Genomic DNA, 23,545 nt, shown 5'->3' with positions numbered 1-23,545 from the left:
ATGAGTGGAAACATGCAGCTGCAGAGCTCTCATGTAGTTTGATATCCTCAATTTCATTTGTCCAAGCCACCAATAGTCTGGTGTTATAACATAGTGCTATAGTCCAGGCTTCTAATCCAGTTTTTCGTGCCAGGGCTAAACACGTAGAGCTAGTCTATCATTATATGTATAAGAAAATTGGTTACTTCAAAACTTCCAGATATCAACTACATTTGCACTAAAGCCCAGATTTATCTGATATATTTATGAAAGCACTGTCAACAAATTGTTTTAGCACACTTAGATCCAAGGTTTCAGTCCATTCATCTCTCTCCAGCTTGAGGGATGCTTTACAGATGCGCTCTCAGTTTAAATGTCATTACACAATCAATAGCCTACTCATCGGGACAACACAAGACTTGTGGTTCAACTGACTATGATAGAGGAAAACATAAATATTAGTTTCTGTTAATCTGTGATTTAATTGAATCTCCACTAATTCAAAGCTGTATCCAGTTGTTTGTGTTGTAAAGTCGGTGAATGACTCTAAACATCTATAAAGTAAGAACAGAATACAAGTTAATCGTACAGAATTCATTTTCTTTTCTTCTTTTTTGTAGTTAAATCTAACTTAGCTCGAGCTATCATTTGGAAAAAATACATTAAGTCCCTAACAGACAATTTCTCATTATCTTTCAAACGATTTTCACATATTCCTATGGCTCCATTGTCCAGGCTCCATTCTCATGGTGTGTTTTTCACCATCCTTTGGCTGGAGACTGGTGGAAAATCCTCCCTGAAATTGCCGCTGCAATTACCGCAGTGAAATCAGGATCTTTTGTTAAGGAAGAAGCCATTTTTTCAACCAAAAACTGTTGGAATACTGGCTTCTCTGTATCCAAAATATGCTTATCACCATCGTAAGATAACTCGGGCTGGGTTAGATCAAGTGTTATGGTATGGCATGAAGACGTCATGGGGGCCAGACAAGCAACTGAGGCAAGGTCTACACCACAGATAGCGCTCACTGTATCCACAGTTTGGAAAGGGTTCGGATGGTTGTGTTCCCCTTCGTATGTTGCCACCAAGATAGATTGGTCTTCAATGCTTCTTTGCACCTGAAGAGTAAGAATCACAATAAAACTTTGTAGTACTATGAACCTCTACTCTTACCAAGTACAATTTTCATGAAGGAATTGGTGAGCTAAGAGTACAGATTCTTGCCTACCTTCTTTTTAACAGGGCAGCTAGGAGCAAATGAGCACCTGAAGTAAGCTCTTGGAGAGGGGTTATCTCTGGTGACTTTCTGCCCATATTTCCTCCACTGATATCCATCCTTCACTACCTATAATATTGCATCGAGGATATCAAATTGGTTGTCTAGTTCTTGGAAAATGCAAGTGAATTCTACTTATAAAACAACATCAAGGTAAACAATTCTCAAATTTAGGGAAAGAGAAGTAGCTATTGTAGTCAGAATCATTGTACGTTCGGCACTTACAAGGCGATTTTCATTTGGCTCTGCTTGTGCGTACATCGTTGTGATCTTTGTATTAACATCTTCCCTTTGTTTCTTAGACGAATCAACCTCGCTAGAGCAGCAATCTGTGTTTCCATTAGGTACAATACTATCAATAGCACCTATGTCTTCAACTTTTCTCTTCCTCGATGCAGTATTAAGTGCTGTACTGGCATTCTTGTTCATCAGATCCACTAAATGGCTATTCAAAGTATTGAAGTTTTCACACAGTACAGCCAGCATCTCATTCAGCTTCTTGTTCTCTGCTCCTATTCGATTCATTTCCTCCACCATAACACTGGCCTGAAAGTTACACAAGAACTCTACATTAAAATCCAAGATACAGTCATGCTCATTCATATAAATCCACTATAAATAGTGTATACTCACGACTAGATGAGATATACAGATAAACGACGTTATCAAGTCTCACCTGTTCATTTGTCGAAAGGTCATCTCGCACGTCATTATTCTGAACCAAAACAAGTAGGACTTGTTAGCCTCATTAGTTAACTCATACAAGATTACAAGTAATAACCACAAAAGACCAATCCAAACAAACCGACCCCTACTCACCGGACATTCATTGTGATCAGCATTGAGGTCCAAGCTAAGAGATGTATCCAACCATGTCAAGGTCATACTTGTTCCTGCGGCAATCAAATGACTCTCAGAATTGGTCTATTGCAACGATGGGAGTAAGATTCCCTTTGCCAAAATATTGAGCAATAAGAAGGTGGATGTTTAGCTTAATTGGCTTCAAAGAAAGGTGCATGAACTCAAGTCGAAGAGAATAAAGAGTTTTGAGTTTAAATAGTATGGATTGTTGGACGTCACTAGTGATGTATAGCAAAACTTAGAAAGTAAACATTTTAGTGCATATACACCTTGATCAGTTGATTGTCTGCAATTAAAGTGATGTCGGTCATCTTTTTATAAGAAAAGTCAAGGTCAAGCCACCTAAATGCAAAGATCATAGAAGTCAATCTTGACCCGAACCCTCCTTTCCACTGTTCAACAACTAGTTGATAATTGTATTCTTCTTCCGTTTTCAACTAGTTGCACTTTACGAAAGAGTACAATAGTTAATAAAAAATTAGCTGGTCAGTGATCAGCAAAATCTTAATGTTCACCTGTGTGCATCCTAATGAATCTGTTTATTTAGTACTTTGGAGCATAATTAGGATGTATGTCAACTACAAAACTTGATTGACTTCACAATCTTATCAGTAATTCAACCTTGCGCCGTAGTTGACTATTGAATTTGCTAACTCATAGTTTAGAGAGATGAATGCCAAAAAACTCAATGCATTCGAGTTTTAACTTCATACTAAATCTACGTTCAACGTCTAGATTCGTTTTACATTGGAAGAAGTGGTCCATGGGAAGAAATAGATGTTGAAATCTTGAAGAAATGTGAATAGTGAAGAAATGGGGGAAGATTGGAAGAAAGATCAGAGTAACAGTCTAGCACTATATTTTACTGCTTATAATAGGCAATGATATTAGTTACAAACTTACAAATGAATCTTTTTTTTTCTTCATGAATTGATACTGGCCTTAAAGTTGCGAATGACCCCCTTAAGTTACAAATGAACGATTCCCTTAAAGTTACAAATGAGTTCCTTAGTCCCTTACAACCCTCGTTTACTGCAGGACTTGTCACATGAGTCCCTAATGCTGTCATGACTATGTTGTTGTACCTTTGTGATGGACAAACAAGAGCATGTGCCAACATCTACAGAACATCAATACTACGCACAAAGCCAGGTGCTGAAGTTTCAAATATGAACAAAGTTAAGCTAGTCTCAGTAGATCTACCACTGGAACTACCCGCTAAGCATATGCAACTCTTAAATCCAACTGTGAAATTAAGCTTCTCTCTGCATTCTGACGCATGTAAAGTGAGATTAGTTGAATTCGCAGATAAACAAGCTCACACAGGATTCAGTTCCAGCTGCCCTCATCCGAAAAACATGTCATAAAAGCAATGAGCCAATATCCCGAAGATTCGACCTTATTTCTGCACTTGGTTCTAGCCGGAGCTTAGACAATCTACTTTGCAAAAGCGATGTCACCTCCTTCTTTCCCTAATTTTCCAAGTAGAAAATACTCTTTTTCAGAGCAGTATGTTGGAATCTCTAATGAGTATTTCAAAATACTTGTGTGTTGTTTAGTCCCACATTAGTGAACCACCACTAGCAAGTGAGGTATATGAGGTGATCCTCTAGGATAAGGGCGTGCCCTTAGGGTACAAAGGCTTTTGTGTTAGGAGGGAGGACTCACCCAAAACCGCGCCCGCCCCGCACCGAGTCGCGTCGGGCTTGGGCTAAGTGGGTAGTGGATTACCAATTGCCTAAACTTGGATTTTGCTTTTTGCAGCAAGTTTCGGCTAGCTAGAGTTTATATAAACACTGCTGTGTTCATAGAGAGATCATCATCACCAACGAGAGAGAGAGAACTCGTATACCGAGGAAGTCGTCTTCTTTTCCTCTATACACCAAATAATCCAATTCAAGAGAAAACCAGAAATCGTGAATACTCTATCAGTCTTCATCCCACTTCTTAGAAACAGAGATTCACACCTATTCTTCTTCTCTTCTTCCTGTCAGCCGCCAGAGAGTGTTATATTGTTGTTCTAGAGGGTAGTCTGTTCTAGTGCAAAGTCGCTACTATTAACCATTGAATCCTGTGAGGAAGACGCCATCGTTGCCTTTCTCGCACCATTGGAAGGGGCTTAAATCTTTCCTTAAGGACGACTAATCCGCCTTGGTTATTACCTTTTATTCGTCCTTGTCTTCTATTGTTTTCTTTTATCCGCATACAACAATCTTAAGGAAAGATCAAGATGTCTACACCGTTGACACCACCCGATCAAAGAAACCAATTACGTCATGGAAGTTACTTCGCCTATGAGAGATGCTACACCTCTACTTAATGCTCGCGAATCTTACCCAATGTGTCAAAGATTGAATCCTTCAAAATGTTCACACTTCAAGCGATGGAGAGAAAGGGTGTTCACACTCTAGATGTACTCAACTATGCAAAGTATCTCATCGATCAAAAGACCCATGGAGGGTTCTAATGATTTCGAAGAAATCAAGTCGCTTAGGCTCAATGGGAATAAGGTATGTCGTCATGCTATTTTGAGTACCTTGTCCAATGAAATTTTGATATTTATGTTCAAATAAGAATGCACATGATATATGGGAGAGTTTGAACAAGAAATACATAATAGAGGATCTTTGGTACTTTAAATATGCTATTGGACTTTTCTAAAGTTCCATATGAGAGAGGATAGAGATGTAACGCCTCAAATCCATGATTTTCATGTGCTGATTAATGATTTGAAAACTGAGGGTATTAATTTACCCAAAACCTTTGTTGCTGGATGTTTGATTGAGAAACTCCCCGAGTCTTGGAAACACTATAAAAATAGTATGAAACATAAGCGAAAGCAGATGACCCTTGATGATGTGATCATTCACATTCACATAAAGGAAAAGAACAAGACTCGAGATGAGGTGTTGTCTAAAGAATTCCATTTTAAAGCCAATATCATTGAAGGTAATCCCAGCAAATCTAACAAAACCTCTAAAAAGGAGAAGTACAACAAAAATAAGAATTTCAAGGTCAAAGGCACTTCTTTTAAAAGGAGTGGTACTGGCAATGGAAATTGTTATGTTTGTGGTAAACCTGGACATAAGGCTTTTCAGGGCAGACACAAGAAAGACACTGATGATCCTCCCAATGCTAATCTAGTTGAGGGAGATGATATTGTTGCTGCTATGGTGTCACAAGTGTTCATAGCCACTGGGAAGAGGAACTGGGTACTAGATTCTGGTGCCACCTGCCACGTCTGTGGTGATGTTGAAGCCTTCTCAGACTACATACTAGTGAAAGATGAAAAAGTCTATATGGGTGACTCAAGGTCTGTTCCTGTTGAGGGAACATGCAAGGTTCTTCTGAAGTTAACTTCAGGGAAAACCCTTTCACTTAGTAATGTTCTTCATGTTCCTGAGATTCGTCAGAATCTGATTTCTATGTCCCTACTGGGAAAAGCTGGAGTCAAGGTAACTTTTGAGAGTGACAAGTTTGTTCTGACAAAGAATGAGGGTTTTGTTGGTAAAGGTTATTGTAATAACAGTGGTCTTTTCATGTTGAATGTACTTGACAACATTATTATTAATAAGAATGAATCTGCTTCTGCTTACTTGCTTGACTCTTTTAATATATGGCATGGTAGACTAGGACATGTGAATGTTCAGTATATGAAAAGGATGAAAGCATATGGTTTATTGTCTGATATTGTCTGATTTTTCTAATGATAAATGTGAGATATGTGCTGAGACGAAAGCCACGAAGAAACCATGCAGAACTGTTTCTAGAGATAAAACTGGATTACTAACTCTTATTCATACGGATTTTGGTGAATTCAGAAGTACCATGTCTAGAGGGGGGAAGTTTTATTATATTACATTCATAGATGACTTCTCTAGGTACACCATGGTATATTTACTTAGAAACAAGCATGAGGCAGGTGAGATGTTTCTCAAGTACAAAGTTGAAGTTGAAAACCAGCTTAACTGTAAGATTAAAAGACTTCGGTCTGACAGGGGTGGAGAGTATGTGTCTAACCCCTTCCAGGACTTTTGTGACAAGAGTGGCATTATTCATGAGGCTACTCCACCATACTCTCCTGAGTCTAATGGAGTAGCCGAACGGAAAAATAGAACACTAAAAGAGATGATGAATGCTATGCTTGTAAGTTCGAGCTTCCTGAACTTGTGGGGAAAAGCAATCCTATCTGCTTGCCATATACAGAATAGGATACCCAACAAGAAAACAGGGAATAAGACACCATATGAGTTATGGAAAGGCCATGTACCTAACCTGACATACTTAAAAATGTGGGGGTGTCTTGCTAAGGTTCTTGTGAACGAACCTAAAAAGAGAAAATTGGGACCTAGAACTGTTGATTGTATGTTCATTGGTTATGCTCATAATAGTGCTGCATATAGATTTTTAGTAGTAAAATCTGATAATAACCTTGTTGATGCTAACACTATTATAGAGAGTAAAAAAGCTGATTTCTTTGAGAATTTGTTTCCTTTGAAAATTGGCATTGAAAGGTTGATTGCTCCTAGTGAACAACAATCAACAGATCCTGAAATTTCTGAACAAGAAATTCGGAAGAGTAAAAGAGACAGAAAATCCACCAATTTTGGTGATAACTTTTACACGTTTCTTCTTGATGATGATCCTGTGACGTATAATGAGGCAATCAGTTCTCGAGATGCACCTTTCTGGAAGGATGATATCCACTCAGAACTAGATCCGATTATAGCTAATCACACATGGGAGATAGTGGATCTACCTCTTGGGGCGAAACCTATACGTTATAAGTGGATCTTCAAAAAGAAATTGAAACTAGATGGTTCCATTGAGAAATACAAGGCTAGACTTGTAGTCAAGGGATTCTCCCAGAAAAAAGGCATTGACTATTTTGATATTTATGCTCCTGTAACTAGGATTTCTTCTATAAGAGTTCTAATGGCTCTAGCTGCTATTCATAATTTATTTATTCATCAAATGGATGTAAAACCGTATTTTGAATGGTGATCTTGATGAAGAAATATATATGATGCAGCCTGAGGGTACGATAGTACCAGGGAATGAGCATAAGGTATGCAACTTAGTTAAGTCTTTATATGGGTTGAAACAAGCTCCAAAACAATAGCATGAAAAGTTTGACAGTGTCATAATGTCTAATGGATATCACATAAATGATGCTGATAAATGTATTTACTTTAAATCTTTTGATGTGAATACATATGTGATTATCTGTCTATATGTGGATGACATGTTAATCATGAGTCCTAGCCTTGATGTTGTGAGAAACACCAAGATGTTTTTATCCTCCCAATTTGAAATGAAGGATTTGGGAGAAGCTGATGTGATTCTTGAAATCAAAATCATCAGAAACAGTGATGGCTATACGCTTTCACAAGAGCATTATGTTGAGAAGTTTTTGAAGAAGTTTAACTTTTATGATAGTAAGCCTGTGTCGGCACCTTATGAGGCAAATAGTGAACTTCAGAAAAATGCTTAACATGGTGTCCTTCAGTCTAGATATGCTCAAATTATTGGTAGTCTCATGTACTTGATGAATTGCACTAGACCCCATTACTTATGCAGTTAGCGTGCTAAGCGAGATACACTCATTGTCCTAGCCGGGAACATTGGAGTGCCTTAGAGAGACTAGCCAGCCAAGTACTTGAGAGGAACAATGAATTCTGGGCATAAGGTTTAGACAAACTCCACCGTGATAGAGGGTTATTGTGATGCAAACCGGATATCCGATTCGATGATATCAAGTCCACTAGTGGTTATATTTTCACCCTAGGTGGAGGTGCGATCGCTTGGAAATCTTCTAAGCAGACCTTGATAGCTCGCTTGACCATGGAGTCCGAGCTTATTGCTTTAGATAAAGCAAGTCGAGAGGTCGAGTGGCTTAGAAACCTCTTGGCGATCTTTCTATTGGTACAAAACCGCCTCGGTACCTATGCATTGTATTTGTCGGGCCGCAATAGCAAAGGCAAAAGAGCAAATTGTATAATGGGAAAAGCGGGCATATTAAATGCGAGACTACGATCTATAAAGCAAAATTCTTTGGAAATCTGGAGTTGTGGCTCTAGATTATGTGAGGTCAAAGTTAAATTTGGCCGATCCTCTGACAAAACCACTTAATAGGAGACAAGTGGTTGATACGTTGAGGGGGATGGGACTTTTGCCTTAGATAGAGGGCGACACTGACGGCAACCCCACCTATGTGATTGGAGATCCCATGAAGTAGGTTCAAAGGGAAAAACAAGTCACCTCGTCGCTCTGGTATGCTATTGTCTTTCTTTGAGACGTCCCACCCTATGACTAGATAGCATTATTGTATACTTTGTATAACTTGAATAGCAATGAGAAAAGGATGAGTTATTTTACTCTTAATGGAATCCATAGTCCATTATTTTTATGAGATAGTGTATTTTAACTGCTATGTACACTTGATGGATATCCACCTACGTGAATGTAGAAATGGGTCGTTTCTTATGAGTATTCAGGCAAGTACTCTAGAGCATTCACATAACACAGGCAGCGCAAGGGCCAAAAAGTGCAACACCGCAGAACAGACATATAATGAAAGAGCAATGTTATTTTACTACAAGGGAATGTTGGTTCAAAGATTTTTTAATCCACCACTTTCAGGTATTATAAGACATGTTTACCCTATGACTGGTTCAAGCCCGAAAAGCACCAGTATCTTATGCATTGTTTTTTCGATTCTCTCTGGCATTTTGTTAACCCATTTCTTTTGTAATATCCTATTCCAAAATAGTGGGGGACTATTAATATTTTGAAATAGTGGGGGATTGTTGGAATCTCTAATAAATATTTCAAAATACTTGTGTGTTGTTTAGTCCCACATTGGTGAACCACCACTAGCAAGTGAGGTATATGAGGTGATCATCTAGCATAAGGGCGTGCCCTAGGGTACAAAGGCTTTTGTGTTAGGAGGGAGGACTCACCCAAAGCCACACACGCGCGCGCCCGCACGTACCGAGCCGAGTCGCGTCGCGTCGGTTTCGGGCTTGGGCTGATTGTCTAGTGGGTAGTGGATTACCAATTGCCTAAACTTGGTTTTTGCTTTTTGCGATCATACTCTATATAAACACTGCTGTGTTCATAGAGAGAGATCATCACAGAACAGAGTGAGAGAGACGCAGAGAGAGAGAAACTTCGTGTATACCGGTCGTCGTCTCTTTGCTGCCCTCTATATCGAGAGAGAGAAGTCGTCGTCTTTGCCTCTCTATACACCAAATAATCCAATTCAAGAGAAAACCTGAAATCGTGAATACTCTATCAGTCTTCATCCCACTTCTCAGAAACAGAGATTCACACCTATTCTTCTTCTCTTCTTCCGTCCGCCCGCCCGAGAGAGTTATATTGTTTGTTCTAGAGGGTAGTCGTTTCTAGTGCAAAGTCGCCATCGTTAACCATTGAATCCTCGTGAGGAAGACGCCATCTGTTGCCTTTCTCGCACCATTGGAAGGGGCTAAATCTTTCCTTAAGGACAGCCTAATCCGCGCCTTGGTTATTACCTTTTATTCTGTCCTTGTCTTCTATTGTTTTCTTTTATCTGCATACAACACAGTAACCACCTCAACGCTCTCATAACATGACTCAAGCTTTCTCTTCAAAAAGCTCAAAACCCACTTCAACAAGGGCAGTACGTCAGCAACATCATTTTGTGTTCTTGTTTGAGTGGATATCAAATGGTCAAGAGCTTCGGTCTATGACAGAGATTTAATCCCAAATGCCCTTTCACAGATGCACACAGCCTCCAGAGGAAATAGCTTTGCCTCCCTGTCTTGTTTAAAATAGTATAGTGTAATTTCAAGGCTTAACATTGGGACAGTAGCAGGTTACTGAATCATCACACCGCAGAGTCGTCTCGATGATACACAGACCTTCCCTTTGTAAGCGTCCTGCTTCCACAAAATTCTTTGAGCGTGTTTATGAGGTGACAAGGTTAACTGAGCAGGTGGGTCACTGAACTGGGGTGCTCCTAAATACTTCAAGTGACCCGTAAGCACTCCTTCAATTCAATAGCTCTAGGCCCTTGTGTTATTTTCCTACAATCTGATATATATCTGCCAACTCTATCCTAATCTTCTCCACAACTTCGTCATCCAAAGCTATGTACTGAGCTTCTTCCAAGCTACCTTTGCAGACTTAGAATTACAAAGGGTAAGAACTGCACATGCGTTGCTAGGAACGCTGTAATTCAATTAAAAAAAGAATTGTACAATTTCTAGTAAGAGAAAGAACACACGGAAGAGAAACAAAAATATTGTTGGGGGAGTTCTGCATCGTTTTGGGAGTGTACCAACCCTACAAGGTAGGCCTCTTACGCTGAATGACTGAAAGCATGCGTTCAACTACACCCTCTCACTAGTCAATGCTACAAATGGTCTGTAATGAATTCTCCCACTTAGACAGCCGCGTAGGTCTTCCTCCATAAATAAAGGACTCCTCATCAGGTGCTAAGTTGGCTCCCCGTTTAGCTGTGATCAGCACTAAAGTTAGCTTCCCTCCATACCGAAGAAATAGAGAAGTTAACTGGCTCAGCTTTTACTCTGTTACAGTTTTCTTTAATCCTCCATGATAGTTTACCAGTTCTAAATCTTGTAGCAGCAGCAACTGAATCCGTATCTATCCAGGAGAGCCAACCTCGATCTTCTAACTGCTTTTTCTGTGCTGTCAAGGACAGCCCTACTCTCAGCAATATAGTTCGTCTCAATGCCAATCCCTTTTAGTCATAATCAACTTGAAACTCCCGGCCTGTACTGATCCTGAATGTATCCCCCAATCCAGAGACAATACCTTGCTTTCAGCACCTCTGCTTATTTCCAGAATATTGACTCTGTGGTGGCAAATTTGAAGTTTCTACAGCTTTTGGGTTTTGATGAGTCCCTTCCAATAAAAGTAGACTTTTTCCATCCCAGAAGTGATGGCATAAGAAAAGGACTACTCTGTCCAGATAAATCCTTTAAACTATCAAGGCTTCTCTCATAGTCTCATACATTACAATGGCCTCATACTTCCTGAAATTTGTTTACATATTTCCGTATGCAGCTGCACTGATCGAATCAAAGAATGCCTCGTCGTTCTTTACGTTCTCAACAATCTCTTTCAACAAGTCCAAGAGCAACTCCACAAACTCAAACTCCGTATGTCCCATGGTATGATATTAAGTTGCAGCTTGTTCCATGCCTTCATCTCCTCCATCCATCTGCTCTTAACGGCTTCATAATTTGATTGAACTGTTGAAGTAATATAAATTCCTTGCACCATCTAAACCATTAATATTCCCCTTTTCAAGCATGGTTAGGACTTCAAAAAAAAGCTCCAGTAACTCTTTCTCAGTTCATGGAATTGTTGAGCACTTGAGCTTTCAACATCATTCCGATGAATTGGTTTACCCTGATCTTGGAGGTTTATCAGATGAAAGTACACCTAATAGGAACTGCAGCATCCGTCGTCTTAGCTTTAACTGAGAGCTGAATGAATTAGTACATACTTATACCCATTTGTATTCGAACTTATAAACCAAACATAAACATTGTAGTGGAAGCTAGAGAGCTAGAATATCCATTATAAAGAGTTAGCAACGTGTCATGCTTTCATGTTAAGTTTTGGTTTGCTGAGACCAATATCACTGCATCTTCGCCTTTGCACACATTTTCAGTACAGCGACGAACGGGTTAAACCAAAACAATTTTGGGTTAACTACTATTAACCCCCCTGGGCAGTTATGTCATTTTCAGTTGATTGACTTGAAAATTAACGGTCAATCCAAATTTACGGTGTGTTTAGGGGGTGGTATAATACTAGTTAACCCAACATTTTTTATGCCCACATTTTCATTTCTGCTGGATAATCTGCAAGCATAAGAGGGGACACACACCTTTTTGTTTTTCTAGTTAAATCATGTAGGTGGAAAAAGGGGACACATGCCTGAGTTAATAGAAGCAAAGACAAAAACAAGGGTATGTTACCCTTTAACATTCTGGCTGGATCATATGTATTTTTCAGAGAAACTACTTGCGTACTAAAGAGTATAGAAGAATAGAGCATGAAGAACACCAGAAGCCACGTGTGTCTCCAGCTCAGTAGTTAGTTATAACTAATCATTTATGTTGTAACTAATATTGTAAACGGGGTTAGATAATTGAATAGAACAAAATGATAGAGGAAGAACGGACTGTCAAGGCTAAGCGTGTGAATACACTGTCCTTAAGAAGAGATTTCACTCCCTCAGATGGTGTAAAGGCTTCACAGACATCTCTATTCACAGGATTCAATGACTGAAGTAGACTAAGATACACTTCAATAGGCTACTCTCTAGAATAGCAACACAACTCTCTCTAGTGGCTGGAGGAAGAAGAGAAAGAAAAGGTTTTTGGGTTTCTTAATACAGTATTTAGATTTGGACATGAGTCCTATTTATATAGAGATCAAAGGTTTGTTTTTGTTTTTAATACAATATTAGAATTGAAACCTACTGTAATAAAGAATCGAAAACTTGCTCAAGAAGCAAAACTAGTTTTGGAAATTGGCTAAGCCCACTAACATATCACATATGAAAAGCCCAAGCTCAAGCCTGAACCCGACAAAGTTAGTGGTAGCTTACCAATGTGGGACTATCACACAAACATAAAGTAGGAGGGAACACTCATTGTTCTACTTTTCCCCTTTGTATATACAAGTAGTTTGAAATACACGAAGGAGAATTTCAATAATCCCCCACTATTTCAAAATACTTATAGTCCCGATCCCCCACTATTTTGGAATAGAATATGACAAAAGGGTTAATGATGCAGTATAAGTAAGGGAAAAGTTGGACGTGTGTGGAGGGAGGGCGTGTGCGCCCATTGCAGGCTAATTATAGGGGCGGGCGCCCCTTGGGTTATGATCGCAAGTTGTTATTTTCTTTCATTAGGTTTGTGGGCTTTGTAAGTAGCAAAGCTCGAGTCCAGTCTTTATTTTCTCGCATGTATTTTAGGCTGCCTATATAAAGGCTTGTTAGGGTTTCGGAAAGGGATTTTCATTTTTTTTTTTTTTTTTATTTATTATAATCAGAATAGAGAAGGTTGTGTTCATTGTTGTAAGTGTTGAGTGCTATTTGATTCTATCGCACTGTATAATTTGGTATCGGAGCCATAAAATTTTCTGACATCATGCCTCGTGTAATATGTGTAGTAGGCGGTCATGGTAGAGGTCAAAGGATGGATCCCTTAGACGATGTGTATGCGCGAGATCGTATGGCCGATCTCTAACGACAGGTTGATGCGCTCACCGGCCAATTGGCAGCTCTCTAATAGCAGCTAGAGCGCTGCCATCATTCTCTTTCCCCGGGCTCGGTGGAAAAAGATAGCGGTGAGGAGTATGTTAATCATTTTGTTCCTTTAGTTCGACAAGAAAACCATGAAAATAGGCATTAGGAGTCTGGCATCAAAGTCGAAATTCCTGAGTTTAAGGGTAATCTAAAGCCAAATAAACTTATTAATTGGAAATGTGTTGTCGAGGAGATTCTGGAATTTAAAGACAGGTACCCCTAGTGGTCACAAGATTTAGAGGAAGGGCTTCTGCATGGTATACCAACAGGTGAAAGCTACTAGGAGCAGTCAAGGTAAGGCAAAGATTGCATCTTGGGATAAATTGAAGAAGCACATGCGTGTGGCGTTCTTGCCTTATAACTATAAGCATGATTTGTATAATTCGCCTTCAGAGTCTGCGCCAAGGCTCTAGGGCTGTTGATGATTACACTCAAGAGTTTAACTAATTAGTGGTTCAGGCTGCCTTGATGGAGGGTGATGAACAGCTTGTCCACTATTACATTGGGAGTTTGAGACAAAATTTTCAAGACACATTGAACCTATTTTATCCGAGGATGGTGTCAGAAGAGTATCAGGGAACGCTCTATATAGAGAAATAGTTTAATAGGAGAGGCGGAAGTTCTCCTGCTGTCACGCCTTGTTCTACTGCCTTCCCTCCTAACTGCCTCCCAACAATGCAAAGTGGAAATCAGCGGTTTAAGAAGACAACTTGTTTTAGTTGCGGGGAAAAAGGGCATATTGCTTCGGCTTGTAAAAGGAGGAGTTTGTTTGTGGATGCTGACGAACAGACTGAGGACCAACTTTATGATTTTGACAACCCTCTATTTGATGTGGGTGATGATGAACCGACAGAGGAGCTTGTTCATTGTGACCAGGGTGAGCTGTTGGTGGTTTGTCGGGTCTGTTTTGCTCCAAAAGAGGAAAGTGGTAACGGGTTGTTACGAAACAACATCTTTCATTCTAGCTGCACAATTGGGGAAAGGATTGTCAACTCGTCATTGATTCTGGAAGTTGTGAGAATGTGATTTCAGAATAGGTTATCAAGAAGTTGAAGTTACTGATTGAAAAACATCCAAAGCCGTACACTCTGTCCTGGTTGAGTAAAACGACTGAGGTAGCTGTATCAAAACGTTGTCTAGTTAGTTTTTCTATTGGTGCCAAATATAAGGACAAGGTTTGGTGTGATGTTGTTATAATGGACGCATGTCATCTACTGTTAGGTAGACCTTGGTAGTTTGACAGGGGTGTTGTGCATGATGGCTTCCTTAATACCTATAGCTTCTTGGTGGAGTCTGTTCGGATTGTGTTGATGCTGACTAAGGAGGTTATGACCAAACCGAGTGCTGTGAACAGTGACGCACCTGCTTTGTTGTCTAGGCGTCAGTTTGAGGCTGAGATGGTTGCTTCGGGGGTAGTGTTTTTTCTCTTGGGTCAGTCCAGTGGTTTTGGGGGTGATGTCCCTGACTATGTTAAGGGTGTACGTGTTGGCTGATTTCCAAGATGTTTTTCCGCTCGATTTACCCAACAAATTACCCCCTCTACGTGACATCCAACATCACATCGATTTCATCCCGAGTTCTATTATACCCAATCGCCCTCATTATCGCATGAGCCCAAAAGAACAAGAGGAACTCAAGTGACATATTGCAGAATTAATGGCCAAGGGACATATCAGAGAGAGTCTTAGCCTTTGTGCGGTTCCTTCTCTTTTAACACCGAAGAAAGATGATACTTGGCGGATATGTGTGGATAGCCGTGCCATTAATAAAAATACTGCCAAATACTGTTTTCCAATACCTCGACAGGATGACCTACTAGATCAGTTACATGGTGCAATGGTGTTCATTAAACTGGATTTAAAGAGTGGTTACCATCATATATGGATACGGATTGGGGATGAGTACCAAGACTCGGGAGTGGTTGCTTGAATGGTTGGTTATTCCATTCGGGCATTCCAATGTGCCTAGCACTTTCATGCGAGTAATGAATTAAGTGTTAAAGCCATTCATTGGAACCTGTGTTGTTGTTTACTTTGACGACATTCTGATTTACAGTAAGGATTTAAACATGCATTTACAGCAGTTGCACGATGTATTTACTATTTTGCACAGGGCCCATGATAAGCACCCAAAAGTGTAGTTTAAACCCCTTAATAATATTCTACTTAGGCCAATTATGTTTATAATAAATGAGAGTTAGTACTGTTTACGTGTTTTTGTGCATTTCAGGACTTGAAGCTGATTAGGTGACTAAAGACACCACTTTTGCATGAAAAATGAGTCAAGATGATTGCTCAAGAAGTTATATGTTTAAATCCCAAGATTCATGAAGAAAAGCTCTTTTCAAGCCTAGTCAAAGCTGGGAAGTCAAAGTCAATCCAGGTAGCAAAAAATAAGAAAAGTCAATATAACTTAAACAGGCCGTATCTTTGGACTTAGGCCTTAGAATTGGGCCTACTTTATGTCAAAACGACCAGCTCAGAATCAGATTTCCAATGAATCCAACATTTCCACAATCAGAGCTGTAAAAGTGGACAAAAAGGGCACAAAAGTAATTTCCAACAGTTGTGGCCTCTTTAGACTTAACCTAATGAACTTTGGGCTCACTTTAGAGGCCCAAAGTCCCCCTTCTTTATCCATGCACGAAAATGTAACCATAACCATCTCCTATTGTGTGTACATATTTTAACAAATAGATATGGGACACGTGACAACATCTTCTTAAAGCTTGGATATGGTCTTGGTGTGGGTAGAAAGTACCAGAACACATTTTAAGTCTAAATCATGACTACCTCACTTTCTAGGTTTGGAAGTAAAATAAAAAGAGGAGGTTCGGAATTGGTTGGAGTAATAGACTCAGAGAATTGGAGGTTTGGAACTAGTTGGAGTAGTAGGCTCGGAATAGTAGGCTTGACTGGAGGTTCGGAACTGGGTAGGCTCGGAGAACCAATTCCTAACTAGGAACTCCAAATTCGGAACTCAACTACTAGGTTCGGAGCAGGTTCGGAGGCTTTGGAACTAGTTGGAGTAGTAAGTTCATATAACCAACTCCTAACTGTGAACTCCGAATCCAGAGCTCAACTACTAGGCTCGGAGCTTTAACTACTACTCCGAACCTAAACATGTTTTTCTGTTGTTTAAGTCAATAAAGGATACCTATTTGACTTGGGAAAGATGGGACTTCTAGAAGAGTCAAGATGAGGCTTAACAAGAGACGGTCTCCTAGTTAAACACTAATTGGGAACCCTCATCTATTCTTATAAATAGAATAGTTGAACTATGCTTTGAGTTTGATTCCTATTCACAGGATACGTAGGCAGCCATTAAAGGACGTGGTTCAACTCATCATCTTTTACATCTCTTCTTCTTCTTGATCCAATACTTCTTATTGTTCTTTGATCATCAACAAAATATTTGTGTTTCTAGATTAGGAAAAATTATCATACAATTGGCACCGTCTGTGGGGAAAAAAAACTACACATAACTGATTTGATTTCTTGGTCGAATTTTTTTCGATTCTAGGTTCTCTTACCCACCAATTTTTCTTGGGTTTGTAAAAAAAAAAAATCTTCACTTTGATTCAAAATCATGGTTACTACAAGAGCCAATGCGAATCAAGGTAATAAGGGGAATAACGAGATCAATAACCCACATGTTACTTCTCAAAGACAATCTGAACGTAGAGGAGATCGTCGTTCGGGATAGGGTCGTGAAGAAGATGAGCCTAACAATGATACTCCCCTATCTGCCATAACCAACCAAGCCGTTATGGATGCTGTAGGAGGCTCGTTTGCATTTTTTCCAAGACTACTACCTCACGAAGGAGGGTTGTTCACCTCCAAAGGTGTTGCCTACTGATGGAAACTCGAGGGGGCAGTTCTGGCCACCAAGTCTCGACCATGGTGAGGGTTACGTCCCTATGCCTTATATCCCTTACTTCGTTGGGTATCATAGTGACCAACCAGATTTGGATTATAATCCGGAATTGGATCCAACCCAACACTCGAGTTCACACGGAACTGATTTCTCTTGGTATTCAAGTTCTCGAGGAACGAGGGATGGACACCCGAATGTGTTTTCTTGGAATCCACAACTATCAAGGTCACCTTCGACACGAAGAAGACTTTCAGTTCCAAGGGAACCTTTATTACCTTGGAATCCCTCAGTTCCCCGATCCAGTTTTGCAAACTCCTCTACTCGATCTTGGGAACCAGAACCACGTTATCATCGAGATGAGAACTACGAGAGTCCAGGTCTGAGGTACAACAATGAGAGAACTCCAATTCATGAACCAACTACTCTTACACAGCTCAAGGCATAAATACTGGAAGAACTGCGAGGTTCGAAACCAACCAAGATGGATGAGTCAATTGTTCAGTCAGCAATCGAGGGAGACATTGGAACTTCTTTTTCACAACATGTTATGAGTGGATATATCCCCCATGATTATAAACCACCGAATTTTTCTAAATTTAATGGCAAAGGAGATCCGGTCTCTCATGTGCTCGTTTATCGTCAAGCAATGGTGGGTTTTTCTAAGAAAGATCATTATTTGTGCTGGTATTTTGCTTCAAGTTTGACAGACTCGGCACTCATCTGGTACACGAAGCTGCCCAGGGGCAACATTCACGAGTTGAAGATGCTATCCATCAATTTCATTGCAAAATTCAGTTGCAACCGACCTTACATTAAAACCGTTGATGCACTATTTGACATGAAAATCCAAAAGGACGAGCGTATTAAGGATTTCACCAAAAGATTTAACGAGGTTCAATTGCATGTTGACAATGTCGATGAGTCCCTCGCCATTGTAGCCTTTAGAAAGGGGTTAGATCCACTTCTAGTCTATACATGTCCTTGAAGAAAGAGAAGCCTACAAACATGACAGAGTTGCAGGCTCGGATCAATAAGTATGCGGAACTGGAAGAAGACCAATTGGATAGGGAATCTTCTCATAAAAGAGTGATAACCAGTGTCACCTCCGCTCCTGTTGGTAGGAGCTCTGCTAGTCATTATAATGATAGGAAGTCCGAGGAATCACAGTCGGAGCACAAGTTAGTAGATAGGAATTCCTATCAAGATAAGTCCAAGAGACAGAAGACTGGTGACACGTTCGGAAGTAATAGATTACCCCCACAGGATAGGGACTTTACCACTTTAACTTATCCTTATAAGGACATCTTTGAAGTTAACCAGGAACAAGATGTTCATCAAAGATCCTCCAGCGGTGAATCTCGATGCTAACATGTACTGTTTCCAAGTAATGTTACACTACTCTTAGCTTCTAAGCGACAAAATTTCCACAAATTTGGATCTTCTTCCACTATACTGGGGGCATGATATATGCTAATCAATTCTCCATAAAAGTTATATTTCTCTTTTCAGAGCATTGTTTCTTTTATAATTTTCTGCTCGGATACTTTTTGGATGTTGGGTGAAAGATCCCATATGTTGGCCAAAGTTGTATCATAACCTTTAGAAAGCTTTTCTCGGGATGATGAGTGAAAGATCTCATGTGTTGTTCCCCGTGTGATGGAGAAAGTTTAACTTAGCTTGGATTTTATCTTCCTAAGAGTAGTTCTAATGCATTATGCTTATAAGTGTCGGTTTATACATTAGATACCAGATCATTTAAGGACTTTACAGGAAATAATACAGGGCCACACCCTAGCTACGTTCCTACAAAGTCTTATTTCTTAACAAAAATAAAGGTATTTATAGGAATTGACACAGGGGCAAACCTTATTTTCCTATAAAACCTTGTTTTTCTAAGATTCAAAATACGACTTTGTATAAAATATAATTCGATACTTTTGTCATTTTTCCTCAACGGTCGAATGTGCAACCGTCGTCTGAGAGAAAATTTGGGCATCTTTGTATACATATTTATGCAAATAAAGAGAAAATAACACCACTTCCTAGCTAGTATGGAACTTCACGTTCGGAACTTGTCCAAGTTCGAAACTCCACTTCCTAGCTAGTTAGGAACTCCACGTTCGAAACTCTACTTCCTAGCTAGTCTAGAACTCCACGTTCGGAGCTTGTCCAAGTTCGGAACTCCACTTCCTAGCTAGTCAGGAACTCGTCCAAGTTCGAAACTCCACTTTCTAGCTAGTCAGGAACTCTGCATTTGGAACTTGTTCAAGTTCGGAACTCCACTTCCTAGCTAGTTAGGAACTCCACGTTCGGAACTCCACTTCCTAGCTAGTCAGGAACTGCACGTTCGGAACTTGTCCAAGTTCCGAATTTCACTTCCTAGCTAGTCAAGAACTCCACGTTCGGAATTTGTTCAAGTTTGGAACTCCACTTCCTAGCTAGTCTGGAACTCCACGTTCGGAATTTCAACTTCCTAGCTAATAAGGAATACATGAAGTCCAAGTTCGGTACTGCTCTCTCAAGTAACAAACCTGAAACTATTTTGTGGATGGAAGAATCTAAAACTATATTGTCAATTACAATACCCGGTCTATCCGAATTGCATTGTAACTTGACATATCTGAAACTGGCTCGATAATTGAAAAAGTCAAAACGATCGAGAAATTGGTAGTGTGCAGTCAATTGTCAAAACCAGAACTGACCATTCAAGTTCTTAAAGAGGATGATGTGGCTATTGTCACTCAATGCTTCAATTTCCTCTAGTACAAACTTGAAGAAGGACGATCTAATGCAAAGAGAAAGGTGTTGTGTGGTGACGAAGCAGCTTCAACAACCCATCAATGGTGGTTTCATAGAAAAGAAACCATCGAATTTTTAGACAAAGGTAAACTATTGGAGCCAAAATTAGAGCTTACTGTTTTCTTTTCGGTGAGATCGATAGACGTCGGATGTAAGCACAATGCTACAAACTTAAAGAGATGTATGGGATGCTTGAAAGGGCGGACACAACCAAATTGGTTCTGGCGGCAGTAAGGACTTTGTGGATGAGATAGCTTAGTAAGTTTACTTTCTATTTCTACTATTTAAAGAGAACAAGCAGCACCATATGCTAAAAGAGGAATTCAAGCGGGTGAAGGAGTTATACAATAGAAACAAAAAAGGAATTCAGCAAGTACGTGAGGAATTCAGCAAGGAGTTATACTTGATTATTTTCTCTTTCGGAATTAATAAGGAGTTATAAGGAACTTCTCTTCCAGTTCCAGATGAGTCGCGGCTTACAACTCCAGATGGGAACAGTTATAAGAAATCAGACTTGTCCCCATGCCTAGTGAACAGTTATGGGCTTATGGGATGTGAGCCCATATCCGGACGTACAAAAATGAAAACAAAGAGAATTAGTTCTAACTCACAATCACATATGCTGATTTAGTGATTTCTTTTTCATCTCAAGTTCGGGTCTTGTGCGGCATGTGCTCAGGTCCGGGTTATTATGAGGCTTGGTCCGGATCTACCCAAGTCCGGGTCATAAAATAACAAAGAGTTATAGTTCCTATGCTTGACACAAATGATCTATATATGCGTGCTATATAGATGGAGTTTATCTATCCAAAGTCTGGGTCATGATGATGTGAAAAAGTCCTGATATGTTCAAGTCTGGGTTATTATAAGACCAGTCCGAGTGGTGGTCACCGTATATCCAGACTTGTTTTTTGAGCTGCGATAATGGCCAATTTTGTATATAAATTACAAGGAGCAGATAGAGGTATATTGCTCGTTGGTTTTTATATGATTGCGCGACGTGATGAGTGTCTACCTTTTTATCCTTTTTCCTTGAGGGTTTGAATTATCACCCACAAAGAAAAAAGAGGGGCATCTGTGTGTACATATTTTAACAAATAGATATGGGACACGTGGCGACATCTTCTTAAAGCTCGGATATGGTCTTGGTGTGGGTAGAAAGTACCAGAACACACTTTAAGTCCAAATCCTGACTAACTCACTTTCTAGGTTCGGAAGTAAAATAAGAAGAGGAGGTTCGGAATTGGTTAGAGTAATAGACTCAGAGAACTGGAGGTTCGAAACTAATTAGAGTAGTAGGCTCGGCTGGAGGTTCGGAACTGGGTAGGCTCGGAGAACCAATTCTTAACTATGAACTCCAAATCTGGAACTCAACTATTAGGTTCGGAGTAGGTTCGTAGGCTTTGGAACTAGTTGGAGTAGTAGGTTCATATAACTAACTCCTAACTGTGAACTCCAAATCCGGAGCTCAACTACTAGGCTCGGAGGTTTAACTACTACTTCGACCCTAAACATGTTTTTCTGTTGTTTAAGTCAATAAAGGAGACCTATTTGACTTGGGAAAGATGGGGCTTCTAGAAGAGTCAAGATGAGGCTTAACAAGAGATGGTCTCCTAGCTAAACACTAATTGGGAACCCTCATCTATTCTTATAAATAGAATAGTTGAACTACGCTTTGAGTTTGGTTCCTATTCATAGGATACGTAGGTAGCCATTAAAGAATGTGGTTCAACTCATCATCTTTTACATTTCTAGGCCTGTTATATGTGTATCTCTAGGCCTATTATATTTGATTATGACTGTTGAACAAATTATGTGTTTCTCTTGGCCTATTATATTATTGACCCCTTTAATCTATTTTGCTCTCTTTCGAGATTGTGTGCTCCAATTTGCATAAACTCCAAATGTAGAACCCCATATATTTGGATTAGGAAGTAAACATCTTATGGGCTTTGAGGGGCCTTAAGTTAGTTTTAGTTTAAAGACCCCCATTTGCATAAAATGTTGAGTGATGGATAGCCCAACTAATTGGGATTGACTTGATCTTTCGAACCCAATCCGGAGTACAAAACGGATAAGGTAAGAAACCTTTAGACCCATCTCATTATCTATCTTTTTCTTCTAGAAGATAGACCCATTTCAGTTCATTTAGGGGGTGAAAACCATGTGATAACCCCGTCAGTATTAAGACAGGACCAGTATTAGGACAGGATGAGTTTTGGAGCTTTTGGATGCTATAATATACCTTTTCTTGCTATAAATCTCAGGCAAATCTCCTCTACTCGTTAGTCCCATTCTTCCTTGTCTTGTAGATTTGTAGTAGTAATTATTTCGTTCATTTTTATGCGCTCTTGAGATACTTTGTTGAATTAGATTTCCTTGGTTTAAGTAACATTTTTATTGGTTGAATTATTAACTATCTTAGGTTGTTGTATATTGAATTATGAATTCATCATACTATCTTAGGTCCTATTTCTAGGTATGGCAAGATCTACTAGAAAGCAGCCAATAACAGTTTGGAGAAAGGTTTTGACTATGCCAAGAAAGAGATGGAGTGTACTCAGCGCATTCTTAAAAAGGTGACATTCCAAATCTTTGTATTTTTTAAAACTTTCAAGAAACGTTCAGCCTCCTGAACAACCCCTAGACTTTAACCTTCTTTTCTTTTTATTGGTGTTGTCAATCAACTCCGCCAACGCAGATGAGTTCACTCTCAACACTATGCGGTCAAGCTTATGTGGCACAACAATACCAAAAGCTTGGGAATTGTATGTACAACGCTGTTATCTGTCTCTTTTCTTGACTTGACACATTATGGTATACACGTACAATAATGAGGAGGAGGTGGCAGATTATGTCATAGCAATGGTTCTTTTAGTTTGTATCTAAGTTATTATGAATAGCCTACAAGGAACTCTTTCAGGTTAGATACAAGTCCTAGAGTTTAGTGCTTGACCATCTTTTCTTTTTCCAAGAAAGTTGAAATGACGGGGCCTGTGTAATGTGCAGGTATTGCTAGAGGAACTGGCTGGCAGCATCTGGGTGCCTATGTCAATCTCCGAGCATTTTTTCTATTGTTGTGCACAAGAATATCAGCCATAATTCCTTGACCGAGCCAATTGGCGCTCTATGTTCACTAGTTTGCATAATACAAAACAAATGTATGATGAATTTTTTTGTATTACTTTTTGCTCATAGATGAACTTGAATACTTAATATGTGATCTTGAGTTGTAGTCGAGTGATTACATTAATTGAAATGGTATGTTGGTAGATTTTTTGATATATTTTTTGTGTTAATCATTTTATGATACATGCTTTGTCAAATTTTGGTGTTTGTTGCAGGTGATTTAAGGGGGAGAAAAAAGAAAAACAGGATGGCAACCAAAAACGGAAGTTATTTTTTTTCAATTAAATGAT

At 39.5% G+C, this 23,545-nt stretch overlaps 1 protein-coding gene across 1 annotated transcript; it reads right to left on the bottom strand.

Moving 5' to 3' along the window:
- Positions 1 to 498: 498 nt before the first annotated feature.
- On the bottom strand, positions 499 to 2,406 carry LOC147509807 (putative WRKY transcription factor 40). Its single transcript, XM_086602013.1, has 5 exons — positions 2,075 to 2,406; positions 1,932 to 1,970; positions 1,481 to 1,801; positions 1,208 to 1,324; positions 499 to 1,097 (listed from the first exon to the last, which is right to left on the bottom strand). The coding sequence occupies exons 1-5, from the start codon at positions 2,138 to 2,140 to the stop codon at positions 738 to 740; spliced, it is 903 nt and encodes a 300-aa protein (XP_086458139.1). The 5' UTR covers positions 2,141 to 2,406; the 3' UTR covers positions 499 to 737.
- Between the last annotated feature and the right edge of the window lie 21,139 nt (positions 2,407 to 23,545).

Source organism: Coptis chinensis, chromosome 3 (genome assembly GCF_015680905.1).
Source record: "Coptis chinensis isolate HL-2020 chromosome 3, ASM1568090v1, whole genome shotgun sequence".
Taxonomy (NCBI): domain Eukaryota; kingdom Viridiplantae; phylum Streptophyta; class Magnoliopsida; order Ranunculales; family Ranunculaceae; genus Coptis; species Coptis chinensis.
Note: the sequence above shows the minus strand (reverse complement) of the source record. Positions and strands in the feature narration are given on the sequence as shown.